The sequence below is a fragment of the Scyliorhinus canicula genome, chromosome 4 (assembly GCF_902713615.1).
Source record: "Scyliorhinus canicula chromosome 4, sScyCan1.1, whole genome shotgun sequence".
Classification (NCBI taxonomy): domain Eukaryota; kingdom Metazoa; phylum Chordata; class Chondrichthyes; order Carcharhiniformes; family Scyliorhinidae; genus Scyliorhinus; species Scyliorhinus canicula.
In genome coordinates, this window is record NC_052149.1 from 72,943,106 (window position 1) to 72,956,391 (window position 13,286).

Here is a 13,286-nt window from a genome sequence, read left to right on the forward strand (position 1 = left end):
TGGCACAGTGGGTTAGCCCTGCAGCCTCACAGCGCCGAGGTCCCAGGTTTGAATCCCGGCTCTGGGTCACTGTCTGTGTGGAGTTTGCCCATTCTTCCCATGTTGGCGTGGGAATTTTTTAAATTCTCCTCATTAACTAACAGGACTTACTTGCTTGATGGTCCATGAATGTTTGTTAATACCGAAAAATTACTCCTCACACTCCGCAAACTGGCCAGGACCTGAAAAAATAAAAGTAGATATGGTTTATTCATACTACTTAAAGATGAACTCATTCAGATAATTCCGCTTATATCTTTTTCTTGGTTAAGAAGGTGAATAAGGAGCTAGTTTTAAATCCTCTCCTGTTTTAAGATAATGGATTTCAGCTGGACAGAAGAGATAGTGCTAAAATAAGATCTATCGAGAGCGAAACTGAGCTACAGATTGACCACCAACCTGTTTCTTGTGATTGGAGGTGACCAGTTTCACCCACATTGTCCCTTTGCATTGAGGACAAAAAGTCAGTCAATGTTCTGTTCCTATATGCTATCCATCATGTGGAGATGCCGGCGTTGGACTGGGGTGAGCACAGTAAGAAGTCTTACAACACCAGGTTAAAGTCCAACAGGTTTGTTTCAAACACTAGCTTTTGGAGCACTGCTCCTTCCTCAGGTGAATGCAGTGCTCCGAAAGCTAGTGTTTGAAACAAACCTGTTGGACTTTAACCTGGTGTTATAAGACTTTTTTATATGCTATCCAGCTATACTTACTGGATGAAGTCCATGCATGAACAAATCACCCTTCAGTGATCAATATCAGAGAATCCCTACAGTCCAGAAGGAGGCCATTTGGCCCAATGAGTCTGCACCGGCCCTTGTTCCGATAGAGCACCCTGCCTAGACCCAATTCCCAACTCCTAGGCCGTAACTCCACCTAACATTTGGGCAATTTATCATGGCCAATTAGCCTAACCTGCACATCTCTGGACTGTGGGAGGAAACCGGAGTACCTGGAGGAAACCCACGCAGACACGGGGAGAAAGTGCAAACCGCGCACAGACAGTGACCAAAACTGGAAATTCAACCCAGGTCCCTGGCACTGTGAAGTAATAGCGCTCACCACTGTGCCACTGTGTCACCCCATATGCAAACAGCTTCCTTGGATTTTCATCCGCTAGGCAGATAGGGGATTTAGGAGACTTCCAGTGGCAGCCATGGAGTGAGTGGTTGCACATTCGGTGGCTCCCACTCGAGGAGTTCTTTTCGTTCCTTTTCCCCGTTTGCTGGGTGGATGTTTTGGTGGGAAAAGGTGTAGAAGTGGTGGAGGAAAGTTATACTCCTGTGGTGGTATGAATGTGAGCACTGCCATTGGTGCAGAGCATTGGTTCCCCATTGGCTCTGGCTGGTCATGTGCCTCTCATCCAATTGGCTGGGACTAGTCATGTGACTGCTCACCAATTGGTCGAGAGGCAAGTAGACCCCGCCTCCGTACCCAGGTTTCCCTGCGGTCGGCCTTTCTCTGTATTCGACCACCGGGCTAACAACTAGCTGATTAAAGCCACAGTTTGGATCTTCATGTGTCTCGAGTCCAATTGATGGTACATCAACTCCACTGGTGGCACAGTGGATAGATTTGTGGACTAGAAGTTAGTCAAGCAGGAAGGAGCTGCTAGAACAAGAAACTCTTTGTGTGGCACAGGGGAAATGGCAGAGGGTAAAGGGTCGGCCCTACCATTCCAATGATCGATGGAACAGCTGGTGGACTTCCTAAATGAGAAGCTTAGCTAGCAGAGAAGGGAGTTCAGGAGGACCTGGCAAAGGTGGTGGACCCTCTAAAAGCAGGGATCGATCAGGTGGAGCTGAAGCTGGAGACCCAAAGCCAGGCGATCCAGAAAGTGGAGGAGAGCAAGTGGAGCAGTTTACATCGTTGGCAGTCGAGAACGGGATGATGCGGGAGACACAGAAGTGCCTAAAGGAAGAGGTAGAGGATCTGGAGAACTGCTTCTGAAGACAAAATTTAAGAATTGTTGGGATGTCAGAGGGAATTGAGGAAGCGGACGCTGGCTCATATTTGCCAAAATGTTGCAGCAGCAGATGGGGGAGGGGCTCTTCGATCGGCCCCTGGAAGTCAACCGGGCACATAGGGCGCTGCTGTGGAAGCCACAGGTGAATTAACCGCTAAGGGTGATGGTGGTGAGGCTTCATCGGTTCTAAGGTAAAGGCAGATGAGGAGGTGTACCTCTGAAGGTAATGAGCTTGTGTATATCAAGACCTCGGTGCGGAACTGGATAAGAGGGGAGCTGGGTTTAACTGAGTCAAAGCTTTTTCAAAAATAGGGTGAGGTTCGGGATGCTGTATCCGGCCCGCCTTTGGGTGACTTACAATGGCCATGAGCATTATTTTGGGACATCAGAGGAGGCATCAATTTTTTTGAGAGACAATGAACTGGCAGGAGTTCAATGTCCTCTGGAGGAAAAGTGAGGAGGTGTGGGTTCTCTGTGTCTTTTTTTTTGTTTTTGAGGGAATGGCTAAGACAGAGCCTCCCTTCTTTGAGGTGTGTTTTTTGGGGGTTCTGTGGTAGGCTGCTGGAGGAACATGGAGGGTGAGAGCAACTTGTTCTTAGTTTATTGTTGTTTCCATTATAGAAGTGTACGAGTGGGGGGGTGGAGGGGAATCAGTGGGGGGTAGGATGTTTGGCGCCATGGACAGGGGCTACCAGGCAAGATGGATGGGCTAGTTAACGGGAGTGCAGTAGCGGTGAGCAGGTGGTTAGAAGTTAGAGGGGGGTGGGACTGTTATTTTGTTTAGGGGGGAGGCAGGGGGTACTGACAAAGGAGAGGCTGTTGTGGCGCAGAGGGGAAGGGGTTGGTGACGGCGGATACCCGAAGGCGGGCCTGGAGGGTCGTGTGATGCGGGCCGGGGTCTGGCCCAAGAAGGGATATGGTTAATCGGCAGGGGAAGGGGGCAGGGTGCCCTCCGACCAGGCTGTTCACATAGGATGTGAGAGGGCTGAATGGGCCGGTCAAACAGTTGCCTGTGTTCCTGCTACTGGGGAGCTTGAAGGGAGACGTGGCTTTGTTGCAAGAAATGGATTTGAGGATCTGGAACCAGATTAGACTAAGTGGATAGGACAAGTCTTCCATTCAGGATTACATTGATGATGCAGGGGGTGGCAGTGCTGAAATACAAGCGGGTAGCTTTCGAGGTGGGGAATATAGTGGTAGATTGGGGGGAAGGCTTGTGATGGTGAGCGGGAAATTGGAAGGATGTCAGTGGTCTTGGTTTATGCCCCAAATCGGGACGATGTTGAATTCATGAGGCGGGTGTTGGGGAAGATCTTGGACCTGGACTTGCACCGGTTCATTGTGGGGGGGGGGGGGCTTTTATATTGATACGGGCGTGTAGGGATAAGACAGAGGGCAGAGATGGCTAGGCTGCTGGGGGAGATTCTGCGGGTTGATATAACGTTTTCTGAGGCCCGAAGGCAGGGTTGTTGAAGAAGAGGCAGAAACTCCAGATGGAGTGGAATGGATGCGGCAATTCCTAGATGGGCTGGAGTTCCCCAAGGTCGAGGAGGACCTGGTAGATGGTCTGGGGCCCCCATTGGATTGGTGGATGTATTGGAGGGTATGGGGGCGATGCAAGTAGGGAAGGCCCGGATGGGTTCCTGGTGGAATTTTGCAAGAAGTTTTCTGGGGATCTGGGGCCCCTGCTGGTAAGGGCATACAACGAGGTGAGCGATAAGGGGGAACCTTCCCCTACGTTATTGCAGGCTTCGATATCCTTAATTTTGAAGACGAATAAGGACTCGGAGCAGTGTAGGTCCTATCGCCCAATACCGCTCCTAAATGTGGATGCCAAACTGCTGGCAAATATCTTGACCAAGTGCGGCCTTACCAAAGTTCTATACAACTGTAGCATGACTGGCCAATTTTAATACTTGATGTCCCATCCAATGAAAGCTAGCATTCCATATGCTTTCTTGACTACCTTATGTTGCCTATTTCAAAGATTTGTGGACCTGTACGCCCAGATCTCTCTGACTTTCTATATTCCTAAGAGTTTTACCATTATTGTATATTTTGCCTCTATCTTAGACCTACCAAAATGCATGACCTCACATTTGTCTGGATTAAACTCCACTTGCCATTTCTCTGCTCAAGTCTCCGACCTATCTCTGTCCTGCTGTATCCTCTGACAATCCTCAACGCTATCTACCACTCCACCAACCGTGGTGTCATCCGTGAACTTACTAATCAGACCAGCTACATTTTCCTCCAAATTGTTTATATAGACTACAAACAAGAGGCTCCAGCACAGATCCCTGTGGAACACCACTAGTCACAACCTTCCATTCAGAAAACACCATTCTACTGCTACCCTTTGCCTTCTGTGACCGTCAGTTCGGTATTGCGGGTATTATCAATATTTTGGAGAAATTTGAACAGTTTTCCGGATATATGTTAAACAGGGGGAAGAGTGAGGTCTTCCCGATCCAGGCAAGGAGCAGGAGAGGAGGTTGGACGAGCTACCGTTTAAAGTAGTGGGGACAAGTTTTTGGTATCTGGGCATCCAGGTGGTGCGGGTATGGGAACAACTACACAAATTGAATTTGGCATGGTTGGTGGAACATATGAGGGGGACTTTAAGAGGTGGAACGTGCTCCCGTCGTCGCTGGCAGGGTGGGTGCAGACCGTGAAAATGGCAGTACACATGAGGCTCTTATTTGTTTTCTAGAAACTCCCGATCTTCATTCAAAGTCTTTCTTCAGGAAAATTAATGCTCTGATTTCGGGCTTTGTAGGGGCGGGGAAATCTCCACGGGTAAAGAAGGTGCTGCTGGAAGGCCAAATGTAATGAATTATTATTGAGCAGCGAATATAGCCATGGTTAGGAAGTGGGTGGTGGGGGAGGGGTCGGAATGGGAGCGGATGCAGGCAGCCTCTTGTAAGGGCACAAACTTACGAACATTGTTGACGGCGCCTCTGCCGTTCTTACTGACCAAGTAATCCACAAGCCCTCTGGCCCTGAGGGTGTGGAGACAGTGGCGGCAGCAACGGATGGTGGAGGGTGCCTTGGTGTGGGCACTGATCTATGGGAATCATAGATTTGCACCGGGGGCTTGGATGCAGGTTTCAAGGGTGGCGGCGGGCAGGGAATCAAGCTGTTTGGGGATCTTTTTTGGGGGGGGAAGCCTTTTGAGTTTGGAGGAATTGAAAGAGGATTATGAGCTGCCCAGTGGGAATGAGTTCCAGTACTTACAGGTGCGGCATTATGTGAGGAAGCAGGTGCTGTCCTTTTCCGACCTGCTGCCCCACAGCTACAGGACAACGTGGTGTCGAAAGCAGGAATGGGTGAAGATAAGGAGTTAATGCACTTGGAGGGAGTCCCGATAGAAGAGGTTAAACGGAAGTGGGAGGAGGAGTTGAGAGGGAATTGGAGATTGGGTTGTGGAAGGAGGCTTTGAGGAGGGTGAATGCACCTTCCTCGTGTGCTGGGCTTAGCCTTATTCAATTCAACGTAGTGCATAGGGCGCATATAACAGTGGCCACGATGAGCTGGTTCTTGTGGGGGACAGTTGTGGACGGTGTACTGTGAGGCCTGATAACCATGTTCACATGTTTTGGGCAGGTCCAAAGCTGAAGGGGTTCTGGCAGGGATTCGCAGATGTTATATCTGAGGTGCTGAAGGTGAAGGAGTCCCCGAGTCCAGAAGTGGTGATATTCAGAATGTCAGAAGAGCCGGGAGTCCAGGAGGCAAGCGAGGCCGACGTCTTGGCCTTTGCCTTCCTGGTAGCCCGACGTCAGATTTTGTTGGAGTGAGACCGCCGAAGCCGGGGGTGTGGCTGAGCAACCTGGCGGAGTTCCTTCAGCTGGAGAAAATTAAGTTCACTTTGAGAGGATCAATGGATGGGTTTGCCCGGAGATGGGAGCGATTTATCAACTTCTTCAAGGACAGTTAAGATGTCGGGGGGGGGGGGGGGGGGGGGGGGGGGGTGTGGTAAATGGATTAAAATGGAGGAGGCAGGTTGGGCGGAGGGGAACAGCAAGGAGGGTGGTACAGTTGGGTGTTATTTATTTGTTATGAGATTTCCTGTTTGTTCTTATTCTGATTTTGGTTGTGTTTAATGTATATACAAAATGCCTTAATAAAAAATATTTTTTTTAAAAGATAGGGGATGGGGGATGTTGGGAATATTTCCAGCTCAGCCTGCCCAAAGTGTCTGTAAAAGGCAGAGGATCTTCATTACTGGGGGCCGAGTGCATGCTGGAATCCAAAACAAACCAGGAAGATGTGCTGAGCAGCCACAGGGGCTGTCGGGTGCAAAGACAGTCTGTTCAAAAAGGTTTGTCTCGATGCCATGGAACTTTGTCTCAGTGAAAATAAAATGTAAAGGCCCAAACCCTTCCATTCTTCACCCTCCAAACCTCATGGGCCTTATGCCAAGCTCTGTCCTTCTACCCACCTATGTCCACTGATGCCCCCATGCCAAGCTTTGCTCTTTCACCAATCTCCCAGACTTCTCATGCCCATACCAAGCTCTGTTCTTCTCCCAATTTCTATGTCCCTTCCTGCCCCCTATGTTAAGCCTTTGCACTTACATGCACACTGACCGACTGTACACTTTCTGGAGCCAATGAACATCATAATATATAGTGCATGTATGTAAAAAACAGATTTGAAAAAGAAATGTAATCCAATGTAATTCTCCCAGGCTTGAAAACAAAAGTCTGGACCCAGCTAGTAAAAGTGTTAATCATCCAACATCTTTGAAGTTTCAAAACCCATAAACCCTTGAAACTTGTGCCAGCAAACATTGTGAAATTAACCTCCGAGATCAGAGAGCCTGGGCTGACAATGGAACAGTTTCCTCTGGGGAGCAGCTGTTCTAGTATTATAAAAGCTGTCTGGTTTCTCAGTCAAGTATACAGAAAAGGCTTCATGAGAAGGAAGAAAGAAAATATCATAAGAGGAACTGCACTTGTAGATCACTTTTAACCTACTGCAGGTGCCACCTTTCATAGTGGCATTCTCAATTCTGAACAGGTTGTTTAGTTGCATCTTTTGCTGAATATAAATGTACACCAGTTAAACATCATCAATATAAAAGAAGTAAAGGATATCTGAGGTGAAGGAAGTTAGAATTACTCAATTAAATTTCAAGAAATATTCAGGATTACAATAAAAATTAATTTCAACCTACCTGTGCAAATGGTGTAACTATCAAGTCATCTCCGTGTCTGGAAATATAAAACAAAATAAAGGTCAACCAATTATTTTAAACTGACAAATATTTAAAAATTATTATATTTCATTCAGGACTAATCCAGAAAATATTAATCTTTTGGGAAATCCTCCCAACTCCAGAAATTATACTTTATCATGATTAGAATACAGAAGATGAAGTTTAATTATGTTACAAATACTTGGGAGAACATCACCATTTCCCACTGTAAAAACTCTGGTTGTAGATACCATTGTGTTCAGTTTTGATCACCAAGATATTGGTGAAAGATTCTCGGAGGAGGTGCAAAGAAGAGCTACGTGGTTGGTCCCCATGTCAATGAACTGAGCTCTGAACAAAAAAACTGAGGATTCTAAGTCCCATGGAAAAGCAATGGAGAGGGGACATTATCGAGACGTATAAGGTATTAAACAGTTACACCACTGTCAGCAGGAGAAACGTCTGTCGGCTCAAACCAGTGGAAGGCAAATTTGAGATACCAGTGAAAATTCTGTCACACAAAAGAGTGACAATTATTTTAAATATAAGAGGCACTGCCTCATTATGAGCAGTAACTCGAATTGCCCATCCTACTCTCCTGTTAAGTCCCCCACCTAGCATGCCCACTGGGGGTTAATCTTGCCAGTCTCTTTAACCTCCAACGCAGACCTCCCACTTCTGACCCTGTGGACTCTATTGGTGGATAATTTCTCACTTCCTCTCCGTCCTCAAGAATGTCCGTTTACTTCCGAGCAAGGCACTTGCCATCAATGAACTTACTGTGGATTATTACATCAATATCAGAGAATCAGAGAATCCCGACAGTGCAGAAGGAGGCCATTCGGCCCATTGATTCTGCACCTGCCCTTACTCCAATAGAGCACCCTACCTAGACCCAATCCCCAACTCCTAGCCCCGTAACGTCACCTAACCTTTGGGCAATTTAACATGGCCAATTCACCTAATCTGCACATCTCTGGACTGTGGGAGGAAACCGGAGCAACTGGAGGAAACCACGCAGGCACGGGGAGAATGTGCAATCTCCACACAGACAGTCCCCCAAGGTTAGAATTAAACCTGGGATCCTGATGCTGTGAAGCAACAGTGCTAACCATTGTGCCTTCTTCTGTCAGTGTCCTTATTTGTATCAAATCCCATTCACCTATCACCCCTATGCTCATTGACTTACACAGTCTCCTGATTATGCATGCATTAAAATGCTAGTCCTTGTTTTTAAATCACATCATGGTATTAGTCCTCCCTATCTTTGTAATGTACTCTGCGATATTGGTGTTCCTTTAATTCTGGTCTCTTTAGCATCCCCGATTTTAACAGCTTCATCTCAAAGTGGCTATGCTTTCCGGTTTTGAGGCCCTAAGCTCCAGGGTTCAGTCTGTAAACCTCTCTATCTTTCCTTCTGTAAGATGGCCCTTAAAACTTATCTCTTCAAACTTTGATCGACAAGATGCACTGCAACAACTCACCAAGACTCATTTGACAGCACCTTTCAAACTTGTGACCTCTACCACCTAGAAGGACAAGGGCAGCAGATGTATAGGAATGTCACCACTTGAAAATTCACTTCCAAGCCAACCATCCTGACATGGAACTATATCACCATTCCTTCATTATAGCTGGATTTAAAAACTGGAACTGCCTTCCTAACAGCACTGTGGCGTACATAGAACCATAGAATTCCTACAGTGTAGAAGGAGACCATTCGGCCCATCGAGTCTGCACCAACCCTCTATGCTCACTCCCCTACCATATCACCATAACCCCACCTAACCTGCGCCCTAAGGGAAATTTAGCATGGCCAATCCACCTAACCTGCACTTCTTTGGACTGTGGGAGGAAACCGGAGCACCCAGAGGAAAACCCCCCAGACACGGGGTGAAAGTGCAAACTCCACACAGTTACCCAAGGCCGGAAATGAACCCTTGTCCCTGGCGCTGTGAGGCAGCAGTGCTAACCATTGTGCTGTCCATGTAGCACACCACGGAAGCACTAATAAGTAGCCCACCACCATGTTCTCAAGGGCAATTAGGGATAGACAATAAATGCAGTCTGGCCAATGATGTGCACATCTCGTGAAAATTTTTAAAAAGCTTTTAATGATTTGTCTAAAAAAGGCCTTATGTGGTTTGATGTCAAGTGTTTCTTATAATTGTCCTGTGATGCACCTGATATTTTAATCTGTTAAAGGCACAATATACATGTAAATTGTTATTGTTGCTGATGTCTTCTGGGAGGATAATTAAGGAATACTGTAGAATCGTTTAAAAGTCTGTTGGATGCATTAATGCTGTGATGTTGGGACTCTAGGTCTATCTTTATGAATAACATTTTTTTAAAATTTAGATGAAAGATGATTGACCTGAAATGCTAACTCGGTTTCTCTCTCCACAGATGCTACCTGAGCTTCCGAGTCCTTCCAGCATTTTCTGTTTTTATTTCAGTTTTCCAGTATCTGAATTTCACTAATCAGGGGTGAAATTCTCCGACCCCACGCAGGGTCGGAGAATCGCCCGGGGCCACCGAAAATCCCACCCCCGCCGTGGCAGAAATTCTCTGCCACCCGGGAATTGGCGGGGGCGGGTATCACCCCACGGCGATCGGCGAGATCCCTGCGGCGATTCTCCGGCCCGCAATGGTCCAAAGTCCCACCGCTGGGAGGCCTCTCCCGCCGCCGAGGTTTGAACCACCTCTGGTGGCGACGGGATCGGCGGCGCAAGCGGGCCCCCGGGGTCCTGGGGGGGGGGGGGGTGCGGGGCGATTGGGGCCCACCGATCGGCGGGCGGGCCAGTGCTGTGGGGGCACTCTTTTTCTTCCGCCGCCCCCCCTGACTTCACCATGGCGGAGGCGGAAGAGAATCCCCCAGCGCGCATGCGCCGGTGGTGACATCAGTGGCAGCTGCCGCTGACGTCACCACTGGCGAATGCGCGACCCGGCGAAGGCCTTTCGGCCAGCCCCGGCGCCGGGCGTCAAAGGCCGCTGGTGCCGGTTTTGGCGCCAGTCGGCGTGGTGCCAACCTCTCTGGCGCGGGCCTAGCCCCCAAAGGTGTGGAGAATTCAGCACCTTTGGGGAGGCCCGATGCCGGAGTGGTTGGCACCACTCCCCTACGCCGGGACCCCCCGCCCCACCAGGTAGGGGAGAATCCCGCCCCAGGTGTGATTAAACTATCCTAGGTACGCACTGAATGAGCTTGATGTGGTGATATGCATGTGCACAGTTCTGTATACAGTTAGCGATGCGAACTCAAACCAACTGATGGTGTTAGAGATCTATCATGTGACTCGGGACATCCGCCAGTTCACAGTAAGACGTACAAGAGATAGTTGCACTTAGAGTAGCTCCAGGAGAATTCATTGACTTCATTTAGTAGCCACCGTCTGTCTTACAGTTTTTTAGTTATCTTTCCGTGTGTCTGTTAATAAATCATCTTTCTAGTTAAACAACTTGATGTTCTGTGTACATCATTATCATGGTTATAACACAGAACACAACGTAGTACCAGGAGTACAGAACAATTAAAGATAACAAGACGGGACGAAATAGGCTGAAGAAGGGAAAGAGAAAACTCTTCCGCCGACCTGGTGAATTATGACCACCTGGAACTCAACGCACGGAAAGACTGTGAAGTTAGAGATGGAAGGTCTAAAGGCACCCCACCAGCTTCAATTCTCAGTAATGTGGATGAAAATTGCCGTGTTTTCAAGCAGCAAATAGGCTCTGTATTGCAGCTCTTGGCCTGCAGGCACAGCTTGACGAGAGGCATATTGTGTTGCTGCTCACGGTAGCAGGTCCTCAAGCAATAGAAACATAGATCACCTTTGCATTGGAGTGAAGAGGACAGCAAGAGCTTTGATAAAGTAATAAAGTACATTGAACGGCATTTCTCTCCGAAGAGAAACAAAACATTTGAACGCTGCCTATTTTGTACACGTACCCAAAAAGCAGGCAAATCTTTTGTTTGCTTTGTAACTGACATGTGGTTGAAGGCGCAGTCGTGCAATTTTACTACTTTAAAGTTGTCGATGATCTGTGACCAGATAGTGTTTGGGATATCGAGTGATAAAGTACGTGAGAGATTATTAAACCTGGAATTAGAAAACGCTATCAAGATCTGCCATGCAAGTGTGCTAGCTGCACAGCAGGTCAGTACGCTCAAACTGAAACATTTTGGCGCTAATCTGGAAGAACACGCCAGCACCATCAGCACTGTGATGCAGTTGAATAAAAAAACGTGGTCTCTGTGCGGTGGCCATTTTGACTGGCCGACCGGGTCCGCCATCTTAAGTGGCCGATCAGGTCTGCCATCTTATGCCAGTGATTTGGCAATCGACATTGCTACGGCAATGCCCAGCATTTGGGAAAGTATGTTCCAAGTGTGGCCACACAAATAATTTTGCAAAGCAATGCTTCTTGCGTCCAACAGTGGACCTAACAGGATCACTCAATGCAGTTGATAAGATGTCCCTTGAAATGCTGTTTCTTCGTTGATCTGATCTCGACCAAGGACACGGTGTGTTTGAATATGCAGAGTGAAGAAGTCTTACTGACCAGTTGTGACAATAGTCCTGGCGATGATGACACAATCAAAGACAGATCGACAATTCCAGGGATGCTGAATGACACATTGATCAAATGCAAGCTCGACACAGGAATGAGGGCCAATGTTCTCAGCTTGTCCTATTTGAATGGGCTGAACCAAAAGTCATCGATCAAACAATACTACTGAAGGACGACAATGGGAATGAGTTTGCGATGCTGGGTGGATGTGAACTCAAAGCATGGGTACATAACAGAAGTCACATCATACCATTTTCCATTGTGGACACGGAACGCGAGTCTATCATAGGAGCGGACGGGTGTGAGAACTGAATCTAGTTGAGCGGCTATACATTCCAGGCAGTGCTGCGATAGAGGATTATTGTGACTGGCAACAAGATATAATGGCACAATTATCTGATGGGATAGAAGCGAAAGTTAAAGTGGAGGAAGATAAACCAGATGAAGAGATGGAGGAGCCAAAGGGAATTCCAGGATTCTGGTTAACAGTCTTCAAAAATGTGACTTTGCCCAGTGGCATGATACAGGAGCACGATGAGCCTATATTAAAGCATCTACAAGATGTGAACATAACATTTTCAGAGCCTGAACAGCCAATGAGCTTCACTCTGGAGGTTAAGTTCAAGCCAGATGAGTATTTCACAAATGAGGTAGTCACAAAAGCGTACCAGATGGAGTCACAGCCTGACGTGTTAAGTCTTTTTATTCTTTGATGAACCAGAAATCACAGGATGCAAAGAATGCCAGATCGACTGGAAGAAAGGAAAAAAACATCACACTGAAAGCCATTAAAACAAAGCAGAAGAATACAGGTCGGGGCACTGGCAAAACAGTTACGAAAAAGTTACCGAATGACTCTTTCTTCAATTTCTTCAGTCCTCCTGAAGTTCCTACTCCCGTACAGAACATGGAGTGTTGGTTGAAAATTCTGCAATATACTCGCTGCTGACTTTAAAATTGGTCACTTCTTGCGTGAACACATAATTCCACGTGCAATGTCATACTTTACAGGAGAAGCCACTGTCGATGATGATGACCCCGATGATGATTATGACAATGATAATTACGACGACCATGATTACGATGAGGAAAGTGTAGACTCTGATGATGAGCCAGAAGAGGACGACTATGAAACGCTATTCAGGTTGTTTGGCAGGAATGGCGAGGAGATCATAAGACGTGTCCAGTCTGCGCCGGACAACGATGAGTGAGAAAGCCCTAAGATGGCATGTGCAGAGGCTGAAAGTGAGATTGCAGTAGCAGGTACATCAGATGAGAGCTCAGCTCCAAACAGACTGATGGTTGAAGATATAATCCCTGTGGTGATATGCATCACTGTAAGTACACAAGCGGTTAATGTAAATACACATAGACTAGATAGACACTAGAGGGAGCACCAGAGACATGACACACAGACATTCAACCAATAGGTCAGTAAGATAGGACACGACCAATGGGCATTCACGATACACACAGAGGTGACACAACCACAGGAGGGCATTACACCAA

At 47.4% G+C, this 13,286-nt stretch overlaps 1 protein-coding gene across 7 annotated transcripts in view; it reads right to left on the bottom strand.

The window, feature by feature from the left end:
• Positions 1-13,286, bottom strand: part of pde4ba (phosphodiesterase 4B, cAMP-specific a) — a 1,084,249-nt gene that overhangs the window by 280,197 nt on the left and 790,766 nt on the right. For 6 of the 7 annotated variants that reach the window (XM_038794458.1, XM_038794461.1, XM_038794459.1 and 3 more), the window contains 2 exons: positions 7,185-7,221; positions 151-221 (listed from right to left, as the gene is read on the bottom strand). The exons of the other annotated variant lie outside the window; for it this stretch is intronic. In XM_038794458.1, the coding sequence (XP_038650386.1) occupies positions 151-221; positions 7,185-7,221 (108 nt within the window). The remainder of the gene's footprint in view (positions 1-150; positions 222-7,184; positions 7,222-13,286) is intronic. 7 annotated transcript variants of the gene reach the window in all.